This window comes from Hemicordylus capensis, chromosome 3 (assembly GCF_027244095.1).
Source record: "Hemicordylus capensis ecotype Gifberg chromosome 3, rHemCap1.1.pri, whole genome shotgun sequence".
Lineage (NCBI taxonomy): Eukaryota > Metazoa > Chordata > Lepidosauria > Squamata > Cordylidae > Hemicordylus > Hemicordylus capensis.
This window is the reverse complement of record NC_069659.1, coordinates 250876385-250896381: the sequence shown is the minus strand read 5'-3', so window position 1 is coordinate 250896381 and position 19997 is coordinate 250876385. Positions and strand designations below refer to the sequence as shown.

Here is a 19997-nt window from a genome sequence, read left to right as displayed (position 1 = left end):
CAAAAATTGATGTAGCTGGGACTCTAATAAGGATGTGCATTAACCAAGGTTTGAGCACTAGTTCGGCACCAAACCAGTTCTGATGAGATACTAGTTTGGCACCACAGGGAGGGGAGCGGTGAGCAGGAGCTTTAAGAAAGAGGAGAGCAGGTCCTTACCTGCTTTTTGATGCCCCATGCAGCTTCCTGCTGGGGCAGGTCTTGTCCCAAGTACCTCCTGCATGTGGCATCAGCATGCACATGGCATCTGTGCATGCACTGGTCGTTCTGACCACTCAAATGGCACCCACACATGCGTATATGATATGTCCATGCTGGCGCCATGCATGGCTACTTCGGACAAGCGCCACCCCAACAGAAAGCTGCTTGGGGCAGCAAAGAGCAAGGACGTGCTCTCTTCTTTCATAAAGCTCTCGCTCACCACTCCCCTAACTAGTTCAGCCCTTGTCCAAACTGGTTCAGTGCTGAATCAGTGCTCCAACCCTGGTTTATGCACATCCTTAAACTCCAAAGCTGCTTCAGCTCTCATGTTCCAATGGCATGTTAGTGTCCTCACCTGCTACTACTGATCCCCCCCTCACATTCATAGTGACAGGTTTTGTGCAGACAAAATGTTTTTCTGGATTGGCAGGGGAGGGGAATTATTTTTCTTTTTGGCAGGGGAGGGGAATGATTTCTGGGAAGGCATGAATTTCCCTTAGGCTATGGGACTGTAGCTCAGTAGCAGAGCATCTGTTTTGTATACAGAAGGTCTGAATGTCAAGTCCTGACTCCTGGCATCTCCAGGTAGGGTTCGGAGAGACTCCGGCTTGAAACCTGAAGACTGCTGCCATTCTTTGCAGATAAAACTGAAGCAAATAGACCAGTGGTCTGCTTCCAATAAAGCAACTTCCTATGTCCCTGTGTTTTCCTATCTCGGTGCTTTTCATAGGATAAATTCAGACTTATGGGTGCAATGTTAAGGCCCAATGCCCAAGTATTAAAGAATGCTGGGATGCTAAGGGCAGATCCCTCAATTGTCTGCAGTGTGCTTAATATAGAGCAGTCCCATAGAGCAATAACTATTTTGTAGAGGGCATCCTTAAAGTTGTTCATAAGATTTTAAACAGAAAGGCTGTAGGCATGCCCTGGAGCTGCCCCTTTTGTCCAATGATCTGAGTTTCTGCTTGGCATAACTGCTACTCCCTGGGTCTTCATGCTCTCTGTCAATTAATCTAGAATAACTACCACTCCCTGGATCGTAAATTAACACAGATTACAACCTGCACCTCATCCATACATATGCATGGAACAGATGGAGACATTCCAGGCTTTACCTCTCTTTTATGTCACAGGTTGATCATAAGATGCTAGGTGTAGGTGATTCTTGTAATCTTGAAGGTTTTTAAAGGGAAAGCTGATAGATCTGGAAACCTAATTCTCAAAAGAGTCTCAAATTCTCATGGGCAAAGAAGAGAAGTCTTTAGCAGATGCAGAACTTATGAAGTTAGCACCAAATTGTACCTATGTGTGTTTTGCCAGTCATGCACCATTTGATTGAAAAGTGCAGTGTGACCTCCACCAGCCCAGCCCAGCCCAGCCTACTCTAGACAAGCCAGAGGTGCTGGGAGGAAAGCTCTGTGGGTCCTCTTATTGCCTTTCTTGCTTGACTTAGTTTGGGGCTGAAATTATAATGAGTAAAATTCAACCAATCAGTCGGTGTGTCATTTTTAGGGTAGGTAGAAGGGCTCCCCGCCCACACAATGCTTCAGGATACATACAATTATTATTTAGGAGTTCCCACATTTCTGGTCAGCTGACTGGTTCTACACACTGGGTACCTAGTGATACAAACAATCACTACATACAATAACCGTATGTATTAAGTATGCAGAACAAATAAACATGTACTAAATAAATATGCATGATGAAGGCATACATCTCCTTACCTAAGGGTGTGGGGGAGTTAACCTGCTTGAAAAGGAATTATACTAATACTTCAATTGATAAAAGAATTTGCATTTATGTGTCTGGGGTGCTACAGAGAGTATTATTCATTACTTATTAAGCTGTCATTTAAATGTTTACCCAATATGATTCACCCACATGTTCACCCCATATGTAAATTTCTTGCCAATATTTTACAGCACCTTGCCAACGCCTTGTTAGATCTGTTTTAGAGGAGATAGGTATTCTTGCAAGCAATTATTTTTACATTACACAAGATTGCAACATTTGCCCAGGCCCATGCCCCCTCTTTGATAATTAAACTCAATCATACCCCCCAAATAATTATGTATGTTTTTTGGTAAATCTCTACTATTATAATATAGCACCTATGGTGGATGCAGCAGAGAGCTAGGCTACACTAGGAGCTCTCTTCCATACTCTGCACAGGTGCCTCCACTGGGGCACTTCCTATCTGGAAGAGGTCATGGAGGAGGGGAGGGGCTGATGAGATTTGGGGCTTCAATTCATTGGGGGCCTGTGCTCCATGGGCCACCTCCTCATGATGCCCCTGGAGTTAACATAAGATTAGGGGGTGGTCTGTGTGTTTAATTATGGTATCTGACACTTAGTGTTTTGAGGTATTTTTAAATGTGAAAATATGTTGTTATTTTGTAAATACAATCCTCTCCTTGTAAATTCTGGAGAGGATCTGTGATATTGCTTTTAACCTATAGGTTAATAAGCAGGTTTAACCTGCTTGTGTTTATATGTACTGAATGCTTTCTCTAGTCCCATTCACAGATGTACAAACATTCACATATTATATTCTATGTATGTAATACAGTACACGTCTTATTTGTGCTCTGCATTTGAGCAGGTCTCCACTAGGTTCCTTTTAAAAATGAATGCATGTATAGTCATTCAAACCAACACATGTACATGTATGCAGATGCCTGAACATCCAACATGTATGCAGACATTATGAACATCCAACATAATGCCTTAATAGGGCTCTCTCTCCCTTTCTGCTCTTGAGCTGTGGTGGCTTTTGCCTGTGAGCAATAAAGTTTGAACATGAAAAAGCAGGGAAGGAGGTAACTGTTTGACATGCAATGATGAAATTGCTTATAGTTATGAGGTATTAAAACATACTTACAACAAATGCATTCAAAATATACCAGCTTTTTGCATTTTAATCTTGGATGTATCCAAGAGCAGCCCTTGAACTTTGTGAAAAATCTAATTTCACTTCAATCTACTGAAATCTTGTTGCATGGGTGTGCATGTGCCCCGGCCCTGAACCAACCCCACCATTAGGAAGAATGAGACAGCAGATTGTGGTATACCATTTAAGGGCTGCAAATGGTCAGTTATATCCGTTTGTGTCTGTGTCACTTGGCTTCTCTGGCTTGGACACTATGATTAAAATTCTTTTTTGCCTCAATTGAAATATGAAATGGTACCCCTGCCAGTTCTGATTCTAAACATACTCCCTTAGTTTCATTTCAAGGGGACACTGAGTGCTGACTGCTGACTGCTGAGTGTCCAAAGCAGGGCTGACATCCTCCTGCAATGCCAGTGTCAGTTCTTGGCCTTCTGAACCAGAGAAGGAGAGCTGGTCTTGTGGTAGCAAGCATGAATTGTCCCCTTTGCTAAGCATTGTCTGCCCTGGTTTGCATTTGAATGGGAGACATGTGTGAGCACTGTAAGATATCCCCCTCAGGGGATGGGGCCACCCTGGGAAGAACATCTGCATGCTTGCATGCAAAAGTTCCCTCCCTGACATCTCCAAGACAGGGCTGAGAAAGACTCCTGCCTGCAACACTAGAGAAGCTGCTGCCAGTCTGCGTAGACAATCCTGAGCTAGGTGGACGAATGGTCTGACTCGGTATAGGGCAGCTTCCTATTTTTTGATGTAACCAACTGAGATTTATGAACATTTTCACAAGTGACACTAAAACTGCCTTTTCCTTATTTGTGTATGTATGCATACATATTACTGCCATGTTATTTTGAATTGACAAACTGGCTGAAAGCTAGCGTTACATCCATACTGCTGGTAATCCTTTGTATCACCTTTAAACAGTCGTTCTTTACCTGAAGAGCATTATTGTTCCACAATTATTAGCCCAGAGCATTATGCCTTCTGAATTTGGCATGTTAGGAGCATGGCATCTACTATAGCTGAAGGAGAGAATGGAAGCCATTGTAACACAGCACAAAAAATTCACTTGTGAGAACAGCAGTTATGTAAAGCACACTGATGTCATCAAAAGAGCAATGTAATCAGAGATTCATGAGTGATGCAGCAATGTTAAAGTCACTTGTGAAAATCCTGTTTGTCCTTTACTTATATTTGCTATCTGTAGATCCCATCAGTTTAAACAGAGAGCGATGTTCCCATTTCCCAGTGGGGCCAGCCCCAAAAGTGAGGTGGTGAGTGATCTGACCCATGTGAGCTTTATATTCAGATTTAAATAACATGGGTGTAGCCCACACCCAGAAGGATTCCTGTGCTTTAACAAGCTCATTTTCTGAAAATGAAGCTTTTCCTTACATCCAGATGCAGGAATGGCTCCATCAGCAACTATACCTGCTGAGGCAGAGTCCACCCTTTCTATCCCAGCTACATGGAGGAAGCAACATCTGCCCTGTTGTGTTTAGGCCTGGTTCATACAATAGCTCAAGTCTGAGTTTAATGTGGGTTGCCAACATTAGCCAGAGCTCAGTGACAGAGCATCTGCTTTGCACACAGAAAACCCCAGATTCAGTCCCTGGCATTCAGTCAGTGGACAATACTGAGCTAGATGGGCCAATGGCCTGACTCAGTATAAGGCAGCTTCCTATGTTTCCTATAACTGTGTGAATCTATGACAAGGTGGGAATCTCAGATTCATATTGGGCCATAAACCACCTTGACATGAGTTCACACAATCATGCTAAAGTTAGTAACCCACATTAAACCTAGATTCAAATGACTGTGTGAAACAGGCTTTATTTCAGTGCATTTATATGCACCTTTCTGCCCAAGCACTCATGTAGTGCTTTCTGGTGGTAAATTAGCATTGGGTAAAAGAAAAATGGGTGTCATGTTCATAGAAATTGCCACTAGAAAGCATCACCTGTCAATGGGGCTGCATCAGGCCAGACACCACTTCTTCCACCCAGGGATTCCACATGGGGAAGGTTTAGAGGATCTGAACGAAGCCTCAGTAGGTGAAAATGTTTCCACAGTGGGGAGTTTTAGAGCACCTGATCTGGACCTCTCTCTCTGCTTGCCACACAGTGGTTCAAGACATGGTAACCTCAGAAAAAGTTGCCAATGCTGAAATGATTTGTGTCTTTCTGGCCTGGAGATGCTGCCTCCTATATTAAGGCAATACCATTGCAGATTTGCTCCAGGAGTAGTTATTATTACTAGCTGGGCTAGGCACAGAGCATCTGCATCTCTAGTTCTTCCACACCCTCCCTCCCGCCGCCGCCGCTGCTGCCACCCCACCTGCACTCCTACTCCCTGCACTGCTGCTTCATCCTTCCTTTTGGCCAGCAGGCGAGCCGGAGTGTGCCACCCTCTTCGCTGCCTGCCTGGTGGCCGGCTACTGCCTTCTTCTGCCAGTAGCCAGGCCATATTTCCTTTGGGCTGGCAGGTGAGCCAGAGGGAGAGAGGCTGAGCCACCCTCTCTGCCGCCTGCCAACCGCCACAGTTTTCTGTCCACCCACCCGCTCACTCGCCACAGTTTTCTGCCCGACTGCCGCTGCTGCCTTCCTTCTCCCTCCCCTGCCCACCCGTCACCTCCTTCTTCTGCTATTCGCTGTCCCCCACCTCCCCCACCCCATTGCTATCCAGCAGCTGCTTGTGAACTCTCACGAGAGCTGCCACGCATGGGATTAGTGACAGGTATGCCTAAGAGAAATATATATAAAGAAGAAGATTATTTTTAAGGGGCAAAATCCCAATTAACAGACCACTCATAACAAATTCATGTTGTGATACAATCCAGTTCCTACTGATGTCAACGGTGAAGCACTCGTTAATGGCAATGAATCACGACTGCAGCCTTACTTGGAAATATGTTTCACTGAAATCAGTGAGACTTGCTTCTTAATGACTTTAAGGAAGGCCACAGATCTAAATTACTGCACCCTGTCTCTTTTCTTCAAATCTGCCCAAGAGTGGAAACTGCATTTCAGTTTCTGCCAGAGGAGTCCTATTTCTGTGATGCTGTTCCCATTCCCCACAGAGGTGCTCTTACCCCTGGACTTTGGGGTCAAAGTCCAGGGCCTCCACAGCCCCCGGAGCCCCCCAAATCCTCTTTAGTCTGTCCTGGGTGGTGTGGTCACCTGGTGGGCAGCTCCAAAGGCCTTTAGGTCCAGGCTCCAAAATTACCTAGGTGCACCTTTTCCCCAAATCAAAGCTGGTTCGGTTATCACACAAAAACTGACCATCCTTTTAAAAAATAGAAAGAAGGAAAAACAAGCTAAGAACCACCCCATTAACAAGCAGCAAGGAAGAGAAAATGCTGAAGAACGCTGAAGAAAAACGCTCATTCCACCCCCATCCAAAGGCTGACATTTTCCAAAAAAAGAAGCTTGTTAAATAATTTATTGATTTATACAAAGTCTTTCCAACTTGAAGAGTTTGAAGCCAATTGAAAATCAAGTGTTGCAGTTCTCTCTCCCTTATTTTCTCTCTTTCTTTTTTTCTTTTTTGAAGGGGGTGGTGGAAAAGCCACATACACAACTCAAAGAGGGAAGAGAAGTCAAGCCATCCAAACTCAAAACAGAAGAGAGGGGGAAAGAAAACGGCCCCCTTCAACACTAGAAATATACATCACAAAAATCTGTAATTTCCTATATACAAAGTAGCTGAGCTGAAGCTGGCAACTCATACTCAAAATAGTAACAAAATAATGACTGAGGAGCAGGAGAGCTACCAGGGAGATGGTGGGTGGTGTAAAAAATAAAAACAATAAAAGGCAGCCATCCTAAATATAAGCAATTCTACCCCACCCTAAGTCCATTTACTTGCAAGCAAGCCCCACTGATTTCAATGGCACTTCTTTCCAGGCAAGTGTGCATAGGATCAGGGTGTCACTGGGAAGTTAACTTACTGAAAACTAAGCCTGCTGCTACTCCAGGCACAATTATTATGAAAGAGTAAGCCTCATTCAACTCAGTGGGGCATATTTTGGAGTAACTATGCTTATTCTACACAGGTGCAGCCAGATCTTTTATATGCTTGCTTGGAAGGAACCCCCAAGGGGGTTTACACAGGATCTCAGTCTATGGTATCAAAATCAGGTCCGGTGCACACCTATGCATACTCAGTAGTAAATCCCATTGAATTCTATGGAGCCTACACCCAAGTAAGCGTGCACAGGAGTGCGGCCCTACTTATTAGAATTCCATCCCCGAACATACTTGGTGCCTGACCCTAAACATGTTTACTCAAAAGTAAGCCCTTCTGAGTTCAATGGGACTTACCTCCTAGTAAGTATGCTGAGGATCGCAGCTGATCAGCAAAGTCCTTTGGATTTCGATGGAACTAATTTCCCAGTGACGTCTGCTTGGGATCGGATCGGTTGCAACCCCGAATCCCTTTGCTCTGAGCAGTTTCTTTTACATTAATCGGGCTAATCTGATGGGGTTGCAGATCCCAGTTTGTTATGTCCAAAGGCAGGACAGGGGTGAAAGGCGGGGGGGGGGGGCAAGAGAGAAAACAAAGCAGGGAAAGACCCAGTAAAAGTTGGAAAGCTTTTTTTGTTTGGTTTGTCTTCCTCTGTGGGTGTGGGTGTGTGACGTACACGGCAGGAGGAAAAGGACGATCCTTCATCCCCATAACTTATTCTGTAAAAATATATATACACACATTATTTCCCCTACGTGGGGGGCTGTACAAGACGTCACTGCGGCCAGGCCCGATGCTGGCTGGTTGGCTGCTGGCGTCGGCTACCCTGCTTGGCCGGAGAGGACGGAGGGGGAGGGCAGGCGGAGGGCGATCGGACGGGCGAGGGCTGGGCCGCAGTCACGACGGCTCCGAGGCGTTGCTGCAGGGGCTGAGCAGGGCCAGGGGCGCGGCGGCGGCGGCGGCGGCAGCGGCGGCTTTGTGCTTCTTCAGGAGCCGCGTGATCTTCTCGTCGTCCGAGTTGGGGTCCAGCGGCTTGTTGTACTCGTCGTCCTCCTCGTTCTCCGAGCTCTCCTTCAGCTTCTCCGTCTCCGAGTCGTGCTTCTTCTTGGCAGAGGCCATCTCGGCGGCGTGCCGCTTCCGCCACTTCGTCCTCCGGTTCTGGAACCACACCTGGGCCGCACACACACAGAGACAGGATAAAGGCACGCACACCTGTGGACGCCGGGCCATCGCTGGTCCGGGCAAAGGAGACCCCGCTCGCCCGCAACTCGAATCAGAATCCTACTTCGTCGTCTGACTGCCCCCGCCCCCCAAATCGGGGGATCTGCCACACACCGCTTCTGAACGTGTGTACACAGGACGCAGCCGGGACCAGAAAGCCTGCCCCACAGTCTGTGGGCGTCACCTGATAAGTAACACAGCAGGGTAGCCACCACACGCGGGCTCTGTCTTTATATTAGAACCCACACCTCACCCTGAAACCCCGCTGACTGTACGAGAGGGTGGTTAAAAAGAATTTCGGTTTAACGAATCAGCATTAAATGACCTTTAGTAAGTCTGACGGAGGGAGAGACAAACAGGCAGGGTTAATCGGGAGGTACCACACACACACACGCACACACTTTCCATGTAAATTGTGTCGGTACATCTTCTCGAATATGAAAGGCAGCCAGTTCCAGTTAAACCAGTGGGCCTTCCTTCCGCCTTCGTAAATTTGAGATGGGATTCTGCGAGGTCCCGACCCTAAATATGCTACTTGAAAGAAACTCTTCTCCAATGAAACCAGGGCCCGCAGGAATCTGGACTGCAGTGAGACTAGCTACTCTGATCCTAAATAGATTGTGGAGGCGGAAGTGCCATTGAACTCCGTCCTTTCATCATGATGCATGTCTACTTGGAAGTAAGCCCTGGCAATTCCCCACTGGTGACTGTGTGTGAAAGGCTTCCAGCTCGACACCTTCATTCGTATGTCTGGCAGCGGCCCGCTCCTACTCATTTTCTTTGCGGTTTGTTGAACTGATGCTCAACAACTCACTGCATTTGGGATTGCAGTTTTAGGATGAGGAGTACCGTTTTTTGTTCCTCAGTTGTCTTCCGCAAGGATCATAAGGATCTCAGTCGCTAGATGCAAGGGATTCTGCTTAACAGGTTCCTGGACTGGCATGGTCTGGACACACTCACAACACACACTAACACGCACCCGCCGCCCATGCCACACACATATATGCCAATATACAAGCGCCGTCTCCCCCTCAAACCGCACGTGACGTCTGCAACGTGGATACCCACTTCACACACGTTCTCGCTCTGAACAAATCGATTGCGGGGAAGATTTAAAAGCCTGCTTTAAGCCACAGCCTGCAGATCCCCGAGACCTTCCCCCCCGGAATTTGAGAAGTTATCCCCACATTTCACTCAACCCGCCACCGCCCCCTCTCCCCACTAAACCGATAAGCCTCAGTTTCAAAGTCCAAAACATAGTTTTCTCCACCTAAAAGTGCCTTTTCTCTCCCCTCTAAATTTGTGAGGAGTTGTTTCCCCTCTGCCTGCAGCCCCCAACAGGTTTACTCTGTGCGAGTAGCCTCGTAAATAAATTTAGGGCAACAGATTGTTTCTGAATAATACTTAGTAGAAATTAAGCCCCACCGGACTCAGTGGGTTTTAGGAAAAAGCGAGCTTCCAGCCCTGCATTCACATTTAAGCAGACAACCTTCCTGCTTAAAAGAGTAAACTGGGGCGTCTGTGTGCTTGCTTTTATACCCTAATTCTTAGAGCATTATAGGGGAATCGTAATGTAAGTAGTTGGAAGAAATCTGTGAACTTCAGAGTTCAAACAGAGCGACATTTCAATTCAAATCTAGCTGCTACTTCTTCTTCTTTTGTATGGAAAAGGAAGGTTATTACCGGTAGTTCTGTCCAGCGAAAGCATGGTTAGTTAGGATTAAATCCTACTGAGTTGAATGGAGTTTACTCCGAAGTAAGTATTCACAGAAGCCATAATGTGTAGAAAGCAACTGACCAGGCCCCAGCAAAGCACTGGAAGCCTGTCCGGGCAGCCTTAGGAGGAAAAACAGCAGCAACTAAGGAGGGTCTACTGTCTTCACAACAATAACCTCGGGAATGCAAACCAGCCTCTCATATAGGCCAATGGGGCATGGGAAGTCCTATGGGAACGAATGAGAACTACGAGTGCCTAATTCCGGCTGGATTGGGCCATGAATAATCGAAATGCATGATGATAAAGATGAAGAAGTTTCATTTGGGACCGTAAAATGTACAGGCCGTGTTAAATTCTTAGCAAAATGCAGAATATATTTTTAAAATTTCAGCTGATCGCTGTTGCAGAAATGACTGTGTGCCATCACTGTTTTTATGAACCCAAATTCATCCCTCGTATGGAATCAAATTTCTTTGTAAAGTTGTTATCAAAAAATCCGAAATCTGTAGAGATTTCGACCACTGCCGAAGAAAACCCACCAGGGACTTACAATACAAACAATGTCTCAGGTATAAAAAAATATGGTTCGATCTGGCTTTTCTTTCAAAAGTTTGTTTTTGTTTTTAAGTGTTCTGTCTCCTTACAGGGAATGGAAGAAATGGGAAGAAGACAAGAAACTATAGAATATGAACAATTACACAAAATCATTCTCCTGCGATCTCTCTCTCGCCCCCCTCTCCAAAACTCAGCTAAAAGAAGAAAATCCATTTAGGCAGCAATCCTAAACTACTTTTGAGAAGTAAACTCTGCCAACTTCAGTGAGATGGGGGGTGGTGGTGGTTCTTCTTCTTGTTGTTGTTGATATTATTATTAGTAGTAGTAAGATCCCGATCTTAACATATTTGGGATGAGGCTACTAATCGCTTTGACTTCCGTGAGAACAAGGCCGGGAGAGGCCAAGATAATATTTAGAAAGAAAATGTATTGATTTCACTACGAAGTATTTGTAGGCAAGGGCGTTTAGGGCCGAAGAATAAAGGGGCTGAAATTCAATGAATTTAGCTCAATCTTTTTACGGCTTTTCCTCTCTCGTTAAAAAATGGAATTCGGATTTACTTGATTGACAAACCGAACAACTACTTCGCATCTCGCGCCTAACCATATATAACATTTTTGGGAAGGCAACTTAATTCCTTGCCAATGGAAGGGAGTGGGACTCCCAAGAAAAACTGCCGTTCTATACACGCCTGCTTGAAAGTATGTTTCACGGAACTCAGCGAGGACTCAGTTAAGAGTAACCATGAATAGGATCGGGCCGCTGGTCCCACTAAAATTAACAAAGTTTGCGAGTACATGGTGGGAAGAGAGTTGGCGACCCAAGCCTCGGGGAGGGCCCAGACTGTCGATCTCCACGCCTTTCCTCCCAGGCCGCCTCCATCTCCCCCGGCCACGCAGACGCCACCAAGCCCCCAGAACGCCTTACCTTGACTTGACTTTCCGTCATTCCCAGCGAGTAAGCGAGGCGGGCTCTCTCTGGTCCTGCCAGGTATTTGGTTTGCTCGAAAGTTTTCTCCAAAGCAAAAATCTGCTGCCCTGAGAAAGTTGGTCGGGAGTGTTTTTTCTTGCCATCTTTGTCCAAAACCATCCCAGCCTGGGCTGAAAACAGGGAGCGGGGAGGAAGGGAGAGAAAGAGCTCCGTTAAGTGCCTAGAAACGCTTCTGGAGACCAAGGAGAAAATGCTCCGTCTCCTTCGACGGATTTCATCCGAACCAGCCGCATGAAACAGCGGCGACCTTCGCCTGTCGTCCTCCCAGACTGCGGATCCTCCGCCGCTCGTCCTTCCCAATCCCAGCCAGAGAGGCCTGTCCGGCTGGAGAACCGGCCAGTCAGTTGCCTTTTCCGAGCAGGCTGGGCTCGAAAAGGGCAGCCCCGCCGCGACCAGGTTGCAGCAAAACTCGCAAAAGATCCGGCGGGAGCCTGAAGACGAACAGGTGGCGCATGAGCCGGGCGACTAGGTAAGAGCCCGCTTGCTCTGCCTGGCCCTGATCCCTTCGGGCAAACTCCTCCATGCTCCCGGGAACGTATTCAGACTAGAGCCCGTGCCTTGCTCGCTCCGCATTCCCAGAGAACTTGGCGTCTTTCTGCGTCAACAAGAGGCTCCTTCTCCCTGGCCAGGCATGGCCCTCGGCCACCCGGAAGGGCCTCTCCGAGCTGCTGGACTCAGCTTCAAGAAAGGCACACAGCCTCACAAGCCCGAGGGCGCCGCGCCGCTCGTGACACCCAACGACCACCCAGGGTTTGGCTAGAGCAAGGCACGCCAACCCCCCAATAAATCCACTTGAATGGGGCCTGAATTGTAGCGGGCGGGCGGGCTGGCTGGCTTCTCCTTTATTTTGTCAATGGGGATCAGGCCCAGAACCGGCGGTCTGCGCCAGACCTCAGCCGTGGAGTCAGGAAGGAAGAGAGATGCATCCCGAGCATGTGCAGAGTGCGGTTCCCTCCTGCCACCCAAATAAGTAGCTCCAGAGCCGGCTCCAGAGGGGCCGAGCGTTTGGGTCAGGGCTTCCTGGCAGCCCTTTCCTTTCGGAAATGGCCTGACTAGAGGGTCAACTGTCTCTGAAAGTCCTTGCTTTAGCCCCACCCCGCCCCTCAAGTTCTCACCCCGCTCCCTCCCTCCATTCCTGGATCTAGCTGGGCTGCCTCCTTCCCTCCCTCCCACGCCGCTCCCCAAGCACATCTTACCGGGACAGGCGAGCCTCGGGTCCCTCCAGGGCGATCCTTGCATAACTCCGGGCCAGAAAATGGGAGGTCTGCCGGGCAGCTCGGCCAGGGGTTTGGGGTACCTGGAGACGGCCGCCGGGTTAAAATACATCCCCGCCGCCGCCGCCGCAGCCGTGGCCAGTCCGTTCAGGCGGGGCAGGCCGGTGAGCAGGTTGCCGGCGGCGCCCGCCACGGGTCTGCCGAGGATGTCGCTTATTCCATGCGGCGTGCCCAGCGGGATCTGCGCGTTGAGGCTGCCCAGGGAGGGCGCCTTGAAGCCGGACGGGTTCTGCAGGGCGTAGGGGAAGAGGGACGTCTTCATCTCGGCCATGTTGTGCAGCGCGGCCAGCGGCGTACTGCTCAGCACGAAGGCGCCCTGGCGGTTAGCCTCCATCTGCCCCACGGCTAACATTGGGGAGCATCAAGGAAGCAGCCAGCAGGGGCCGGGAAGAGGGGCAAGAGGGAAAGGACGAGGCTCGGGGGCGGGCGTTGGGGGGGGGCAGGGGATGGGAGACCAGAAGAATCGGCTGCTGCCCTGCTTCCCTCCCTCCCTCCCTCCCCCCTTCCCCCAAACTGCAGGAGCCACAAAAAAGAAGCAGCGCCGCCGGTTTCTGAGATTCTCGCGTCTCAAAAGTAGCAGGAAGGAAAGGAAGTCACAAAGTTTTGCGGAGCACAAAGAAGGAGAGAGGCGTCGGAGGCGATCGCAGGTCCTCGGCGGTTTGCTGAGGCAACACAGCAGCAGCAGCAGCAACTCCGAGCGGGAAGTTTTCAGGCTGAAGAGGGAGGGGAACAAAGGCGTGGCGAGCAACAAATATTGGGGAGGGAAAAGATCAGAAAAGAAATCTTGGCCGGCTCAGACTTCTTTCTTCTAGCAATGTCACCTGGCGATGGCTTTGATTTTCTTGGCCACAGATTAGATATCCTCTTGAAAATCGGAGAGGTAGATAATACTGGAGTATCTTTATTTTTATTATTTTTCCTTTCCCTTTTAATTTTCTCTCCCCCAATTTCCCCCCCAGGTTCTTTCGAAGCAGAGTTTTCCTCCGGGTGAAATTGACTCAGCGTCGGAGTCCCAGAGTCGGACAAGATGCACTGATAACCTTGCAGCCACCTGCCAGCCGCACTCCCTGATTGGTCGAGTTCTCTTCCGAGGCCGCTGCTATTGGCCAATCGATTGGCATTCCGGTCTCCCGCTTTGCATCCGCGTCGTGGAATGGGAGGGGGAGGAGACATTTGGGCGGGGGAAAGAGCAACATTAAATGAAGGTTCTATTATAAAGTCAAGGTACTTTAAATGGCTGTAAATTTACCCGCTGATTTATCTTTCAAACGACTAAATAAATCGCGTTCAATGGGAGTTTAGTTAGACTTAACCTTTTTTTTTTTAAAGAATCGGCAAATAATAATAAAAAAGGGAGTACATATTTTATGGCATCGAAATCATGCAGATAATCAAGGAATCGTTTTGATAAATCAGCTAAAGTCTCTTTCACAACAGAATACTTTCCCCATTTCTTCTTTTTAACATTTCATGAAACTGCGGCATTATATAAAGTAGCCCAGACTAAACAGAAAAGGAAGGAGAAAAACATCTTCCCACAGTATTAAATGTGTCGCTTACTCTTCTGTTTCCACTAGTATCTGTTTTGTCATCCGAGCCCTCAATTATAGGTGCGGAATCTCCCTGGAAAGGCTGCTAAATGTGCAGCTCTATTAGGTCGAAGATGTAGATTATTATCTCTATGGCTCTTGTCTCTCTATATTCCCCGAACTCAGTTCTGATATGTATCTTATCTAGCAAAAGTCCTTTAAAAGCAGAATAGGCAGCTCTTTTGTCCCTATTGATTAAATCGAGGACTCTTGTCACCAAGCTGTCCCCCCCACACACACTGTACGGTTTGTACCCGAGATACTAAAAGGCGACCAAGAGGGTTGTAGGGTGGTCTTTGGGACTGTATTTAACTGACAATCAACTCGTTTTTTATTCCGCTGGTAGTATTGACCTTTTTCTGCGAATTGTCTCACAGTCATTGTTTTCAATTTGAAAGACAATGTCGAAAATTCAAATATATATATATATATATATATATATAGAGAGAGAGAGAGAGAGAGAGAGAGAGAGAGAGAGAGAGAGGTTTCAGAGCAATGCGTAAGTAACCGGCGTTAGTACCCAGAGTCATAAGAAGTACTGGCCAGTTTGATAGAAAACTTAATATACTTTTTTTAAAGTGGGAAAAATCCTGATTAAAATGAAATGGCTTAATTTAACAGTTTTTAAACTATATACGCCGCTCTGTATAAGCGGGGCTGCTTTAAATTTCAACTGCGTGGACATTAATATGTATTACTCTTTTAAAAAATCTAAAATATCCCTACCTTCCTTAAAATCTAACCGAAATAATCTATACATATTTAAAAGGAAAGTATTTAGAATTGGGATGCCAAGTCACTACTTCTCAAAACAAGAAAAAAACAAAACATCCTAAGCCTAGAACCGGTGTAATAGTGACAGGAAATGCATTGGGGGAGATTTTTCAACCAGGTTTTAATGTTAAAATCGTACTTTTAGTTTTCAAAATACTGCCTCTCCCTGAAGGATTCTGTTGTATACATAGTTCGGAATCATAACGAATAGCTGTTACGGGGAACCAAACCCAATCCTTGAATGAAAAGATGCCCCAAGAAAGAAAGGAATGGCAAACCAGAGGGAATAAAAGATTCTGGAAAACTACTTCCGTCACGTGCATGTAACATCTATTTTCAGGCGACCCCGAAAATTATTCTGACGTGTTGACGCACACTGGCTCTTCTCTGCCATTAACAGGTGGCTAACTGGTGCCTAATACACTACGAATTTCAATGCTGTTTAAATATATAATCGTCAAGAATAGGACAAACAGCACCATCCCGATCCTAAGCAAACCTGCCTTGCGAGCAGAGTCCTATTGATTTCAAGCGATCTGACTGTAACATGTGATGTTATGTCCACAGGAGAATGTCCTTCCTGAAGAAGAACTAGTCTGCTCTAGATTGCAGTGGGACTAGTGCTTCAGACGATTAGTTGACATGGATTTTTGTATTTTCCAGAGGGAAAAACAGCAAATCCGAAACATGTTTTTTAAAAGATAGGAAGTAAACCGGACATAACAGGAGTCTGCGTGTTTGCCCCCCACCCCGCTCTTTCCAATGGACCATCAATGAACTGATTTTAAAGTGATGCATCCAGAAGTGTGTGGTGTATTATGTCATTCCCCTAAACATATTGACTTGGAAATCCGTCTTTTATTTCAGTGCAACATATTAGACTTGTAGATCTTTGCTTTTGTTTTTGTTGTTGTACACCGCCCAGAGCCTTTGGATGGATAGGGCGGTATAGCAAAGCAACGATTGATTAATCTAGAGAAGTTATTTTAAAGACGTTTGTCACTCCAAAAACTTCTCATGCATCAGTAGCCGAGCCCTGGTCGGATTTCCCATTAGGACTCCAAACAGGCTTTATTCTGAAGAACCTTTGTCTGATTTCGAACCCGATTCAGTTGATTATGTGACAAATGCGCTAGAAGGAGCTCAGCTCGGAACGCAACACTTTGATTTGATGCTCAGGTCAGCTCCTCTAGCGAGGTCCCCTTTGCCTATTTCCTCCTGCTCTCACGCGTCCACAGTGAAGTCAATAGCACAGGCAAGGAACTGTCTGTTAAGAATGCCGCCTCTGAAACTTATGTGGATACTGACTTGTGGATTCTCTGAAATACAGGCCAAACCATTGCCCAATTAAATAGGAGGACTTCGATTTACTTGGAGTTTTCGTCCTGTGCACCTCTGGGCCTTGGAGTTCCACCGATTTCAGTGGAACATCCCTGGGGATGGATTTCAGTGGAACTATACAACCATGCCAAACAATAAGAAATGTGGCCGTCAGTTGCAGGTCCAGGGTGGGCGAATCCTTCAGCCCTGAAAACTCACGAGTACTGGCTTTCAAGTCACGGGTGAGAATTTACAGTCTGATCCGAAACATGTTGACTTCGAAGTTTTTCCAATGGGACTTCTAAGTCGCTGCAGCCGTAAACTTGCCCTCTCTTCTCCTTTTGTAGCGATGGTTTGCCTTTAGTGCTTGCATTTCCCCGCCTAGGTTCTTAGGCTCTGAAGAATAACAGCAACAATAACAAGAGCAATTCAGCTGGGGACCGCTTTGGAGGGAAAAAGCTTTGAAAAGGATGTGTATTTTTCAAGGTTTGGTAAGAGTTTCCAGGTGAGGGGCTTCAAACTTCCTACTTCAGAAAAGGCTCCGATTTTTATCTTTGTTGGGGTTCAAATCGTGAAGAATTTGGGTCGTCTGTCTCCTCTTTTCTCCTGGTGCTATTTCGAGTTGGGATATTTTGAGACTTTTCTCTTGCCCTGTTAACAAAGATAGGCCAGTCTGCGTCTATTTCCCACCTGCTGATTGCTTGGAGGGTGGGGTGAGGAACCTGGGCTGAGGGTTGAATTCCCAAAGGAGGGATTGGCGGACACATTGTAGAAATATATTCCCCAGCTGAGAGAATCCGGCGGCAGCTGCTAGTGTAGAATTGCCTTTCTTTCTTTCTTTCTTTCTCTTTCTTTCTTTCTTTCTTTCTTTCTTTCTTTCTTTCTTTCTTTCTTTCTTTGGAAAATGTGCTTTTTCAGTCATTTGTATCTATCCAGGCATAAATCTAGTTGTTCCAGCTCAGTTTTAAATGAAATGGGAGATGTGAACAGAAACCAGGTTCTCCTGCGCAAACGATCTGTTTCAAATTTTTTTTATTAGGAGTATAGAAAAGTGCAAAGGGTGGATTTCCCCATATTTTTTTTTAATTGTACAAAGATGGGATGGTAGTGGGAAATAGGGGCCCGGAAACTACTGTGGGGCGTAAGGGACCACCCTCTGCGGCTCATGTCTTGGGTGACACCTGGAAGGGGGGGGGGCCCATCCTCCGAACAAGACGAATTACTGGACCCAATCAGTCCACGTCACAGTATTCACTCACAGTGAACGAAGGAGTGGGGATTAACCCTTTCAGCGAGTGAAGGGGTTAATTGTTCTGAACAGAGAAGCCAGGAGCAGAAGCGATTCGGAATGAACGAACCCTCCAGCGAAAGGGTGAGGATTTTGGAACGCAGCGCTGGGATGATATCATGCGAGGTCCATGCAGAAGGACGGATGGCCATCCAAGCACACATTCTAACCACTTCGGGACTAGGGAACAGGCGTGATAGGGTGGGAAACGGGTGGATGTTACCAGAGCAGGGGCAAACTGGGGAATCTAATCCGCAGAAAGGATCGTGGTAAGAAATCCATACACCGTAGTCATTCTGAATTAATTAATTCGGCATACAAAAGTGTGACTCTTTGTCAAGCGTTCCAATGGCCCGATTCGCGGCGGGCAGATCCGTTTTTCTAGGAATTGTTTTGTGAGGGAAAGATTCCGAGGAGGCACTTACGAAACCCAGTTTCAAGAGGAGAGCAAACCCTCAGGGCCCCAATTCTCTCCCTCACCCCATCCATAGTTATTCTATAACTATCTTGTCTTCCATTCAGACTATCCAAGAGGCAACAATTCGAAGTTCTGACCTTGCTCTTCTCTAGGATATGGAACATTTGCTATGTGGTATGTTTTGTCCTTTGCATTGGTTCTCACTGCCCGCTCTCCGCCCAGTATCCTGATCCATTTCCAAGTGTGCCATTCCTCCTTTTCAGATATTCCCAAACCATTTACTTACTTACTACATTTATACCTCGTACTTCCTCCAAGGCGCCCAGAGCGGTGTAGATGGTTATGTTTATCATCACAACAACCCTGTGTGGTAGGCAGGTTAGGCTGAGAGACAAGTGATTAACCCAGTGAGTTTCATGTTGAACGGGGATTTGAACTCAGGTCTCCCAATCCTAGTCCAACACTCTAACACTATATCACACGGACTAATTATATTTTTCAAGTAAGGAATACACGAAATCTAAACCACCGCAACTATGGCAGCGAATATGACAGATACAATAAAACACAACACTTTTATTTTATCCCCCTTCCTTTTATTCGTCTCTTTCACAACCGTGAGCTTAACTACAGATCAAGTAATCTTGACACAAAAAGCCGTAGATTCAAGTCAGATCTTCCAGTTCTTTGCTTTCCCTTCTTCCTCGCGTTTGGAAGTCAATACCATTCAGGAAACGCGCTGGTGATTCCAAATGAAGGCCGAAGGGAGCCACGTCGCCATTCTGAGCGAATTTGGGCGTGTGGATTCCCAAGAGACTTGCCAGACGAGAATATACAGCTCGGCGTTTCCTGGGACATGCGTAAAGTGCAGCCAGATCCACTCGGCTTAATGAGGTGTGAAAAGACAACCGCCAATCGTCTTTGCAGATGCTGTGGTTTAGCAGGGGGCTGGGAGCGGCTTGCAGCCTGCCTCATCTAGTCGGGGGTGTCCCTCTAAGCCTAAATCGCTCTTTGCTTGTGTTTCTTGTATCAGGCCTTACTTAAGAGGACTGCTGCCGCCCGCCCCGGGTCTTGAACTGGTGACCCGAAGGGCCGCAGGCGGGGCTGGGACCTGTGCGCCACTGCTGAGTCCTAGCCAAAGGAAGGAACTGCAGGCAGACCTACCCCATCAGCCTATGAGAGCGCCAGGCAGCAAAAGGGTCAGAGCGGGTCAGCTGATACACCTTGACCCTTCTGAAAGCTCCCTGCTCAGGTTTGTGCAAACAGGAGACCAGATGTTGCTGGCAACAGTTTGCTTTTCGTGATCAGTAAGTGCAACCATTAAGGACGAGGGCGGGACTACTCAGGCCATTTGGAATGGCCCCACCTCTCTCCTCCCCCAACTTCTGCAGAAAAAGATGACAGAAACTATGCACTCCCACCCACTCTTTGTAGCACTCATGTGTGCAGCTCCTATATGGTTTTTTTAAAAACGACTATTTTTTCTTTCTTCCAGTGTAATGTGCTCTTCCAGCAGCAACCCCCTCCCTTTTATTTAACACCACCAGGGTACACACATTTAATGGCATAAGTGGTGGCTACTCGGAGATGGGCCTTCTCCACTGCTGCCCCAAAGCTTTGGAACATGCTCCCTGCTGAAATAAGAGCCTCCCCATCTCTGACAACTTTAAAAAAGTTTTTAAAGACACATTTATTCACCCAGGCTTTTAATTAAATATTGTTTTAATAGTTTGAACATTGTTTTAAAACGTAAAATTTTAAATTGTTGTAATGTTTTAACTTTTTCTGTATCTT

General features: G+C 46.9%; 1 protein-coding gene across 1 annotated transcript; it reads right to left on the bottom strand.

The window, feature by feature from the left end:
• Nucleotides 1-6513: 6513 nt before the first annotated feature.
• NKX6-2 (NK6 homeobox 2) lies at nucleotides 6514-13214 on the bottom strand. The gene is made up of 3 exons (XM_053305222.1): nucleotides 12737-13214; nucleotides 11478-11650; nucleotides 6514-8226 (listed from the first exon to the last, which is right to left on the bottom strand). The coding sequence occupies exons 1-3, from the start codon at nucleotides 13164-13166 to the stop codon at nucleotides 7954-7956; spliced, it is 876 nt and encodes a 291-aa protein (XP_053161197.1). The 5' UTR covers nucleotides 13167-13214; the 3' UTR covers nucleotides 6514-7953.
• Between the last annotated feature and the right edge of the window lie 6783 nt (nucleotides 13215-19997).